Genomic DNA, 1,235 nt, shown 5'->3' on the forward strand with positions numbered 1-1,235 from the left:
CCAAGACACCAGACCGTTGACGAGAAAAGTCGTATGGAAGTCTTTTTCCATGGCCTCTCTGAACTCCTCCCACGCCCAAGTTTTTGCCTCAGCGACCACCCAAGCCACAATCCACTTGGACTGCTGATAACCATCAGCTGCTTCTGGAGTCCCACAGGCCAAAAAGACACAATAGGAACCCTTCTTCAGCCTGACAGCATCCCTCACCGCCAGTGTCCTACCAGCGGGTTTGAGGGTTGACAGGCACTGACAACCTTGTGGCCACAGCTCAGGTAAGCTGCCTCGACGATGGAGGTACGGAACATGGCCCACTCTGACTCAATGTCCCCCACCTCCCCTGAAACATGTTCAAAGTTCTCCTGGAGGTGTGAGTTGAAGCTCAGTCTGACGGGACACTCTGTCAGATGTTCCCAGTAGACCCTCGTTTGGGTCTGCCAGGTCTGACCGGCATCACCACCGTCAGAGCCAACTCACCACCAGGTACTGGTCAGTCTACAGCTCTGCCCCTCTCTTGTGCTAACAAGAAGAAAACTATATTTATGTGGCTCTTTGTCTGAACACAGCTTCTGTAAAAAACACTTTTACCTTTTTTATTGAGTGGACGTGCCCGGACGCACACACATATTCTGTGCTCCTCAATCTGAAATATGAAAAATACAGTTAAATATGAATACACATATTGATTGAATACAGTAATTTTTAAGTTTGGAATGTCAGAAAGTAAGAAACAGACAGAATAAAATAACAATTTTTTATCCTCATCCATTTCTACTTAATCATTTCATTCATTGTCTAATTTATTCTTCTTCTCTGGCTTCTTATTGTCTATCATTACATTACTTTATTCTATTTTTACATACATTTTTTGCAATCTAAACTTTTCTGCAAACTTTGATATTTTTGCCACTTGCCAGTCTTGCCATTAAACCAATTCTGCAACTTTTAGCCTCCATTCTCTTAGTTATAGCCTTCATCTGGCCTTTTGCGACTTTTATATAACCTTTTCACTAAAGTTTTACTACTTTTCATTGTTCGTCAGCCTTTTGCTTACATTTACCTTCTATGGATTGTTTTACTACTTTAGGCTTTTAGCAAGTTGAGCTTTAGTACTTACTTTTGAAAATACTTAAGTATTCAAAAGTAAATGCATTTAAAATTACTCAAGTATTCAAAAGTAGAAATTACATTTTCTATTATTGGTACTTTGCTGTATTTTCACTATATATGTATATGTA

At 40.2% G+C, this 1,235-nt stretch overlaps 1 protein-coding gene across 1 annotated transcript in view; it reads right to left on the minus strand.

The window, feature by feature from the left end:
* The window catches only part of LOC106531227 (kinesin-like protein KIF2A), a gene marked incomplete at its 3' end in the record, with an annotated part of 57,304 nt that overhangs the window by 18,222 nt on the left and 37,847 nt on the right, over positions 1–1,235 (minus strand). The window contains 1 exon segment of the mRNA XM_014027017.1: positions 586–640. Within this exon segment, the coding sequence (XP_013882471.1) occupies positions 586–640 (55 nt within the window).

This window comes from Austrofundulus limnaeus, unplaced genomic scaffold (genome assembly GCF_001266775.1).
Source record: "Austrofundulus limnaeus strain Quisiro unplaced genomic scaffold, Austrofundulus_limnaeus-1.0 Scaffold608, whole genome shotgun sequence".
Taxonomy (NCBI): domain Eukaryota; kingdom Metazoa; phylum Chordata; class Actinopteri; order Cyprinodontiformes; family Rivulidae; genus Austrofundulus; species Austrofundulus limnaeus.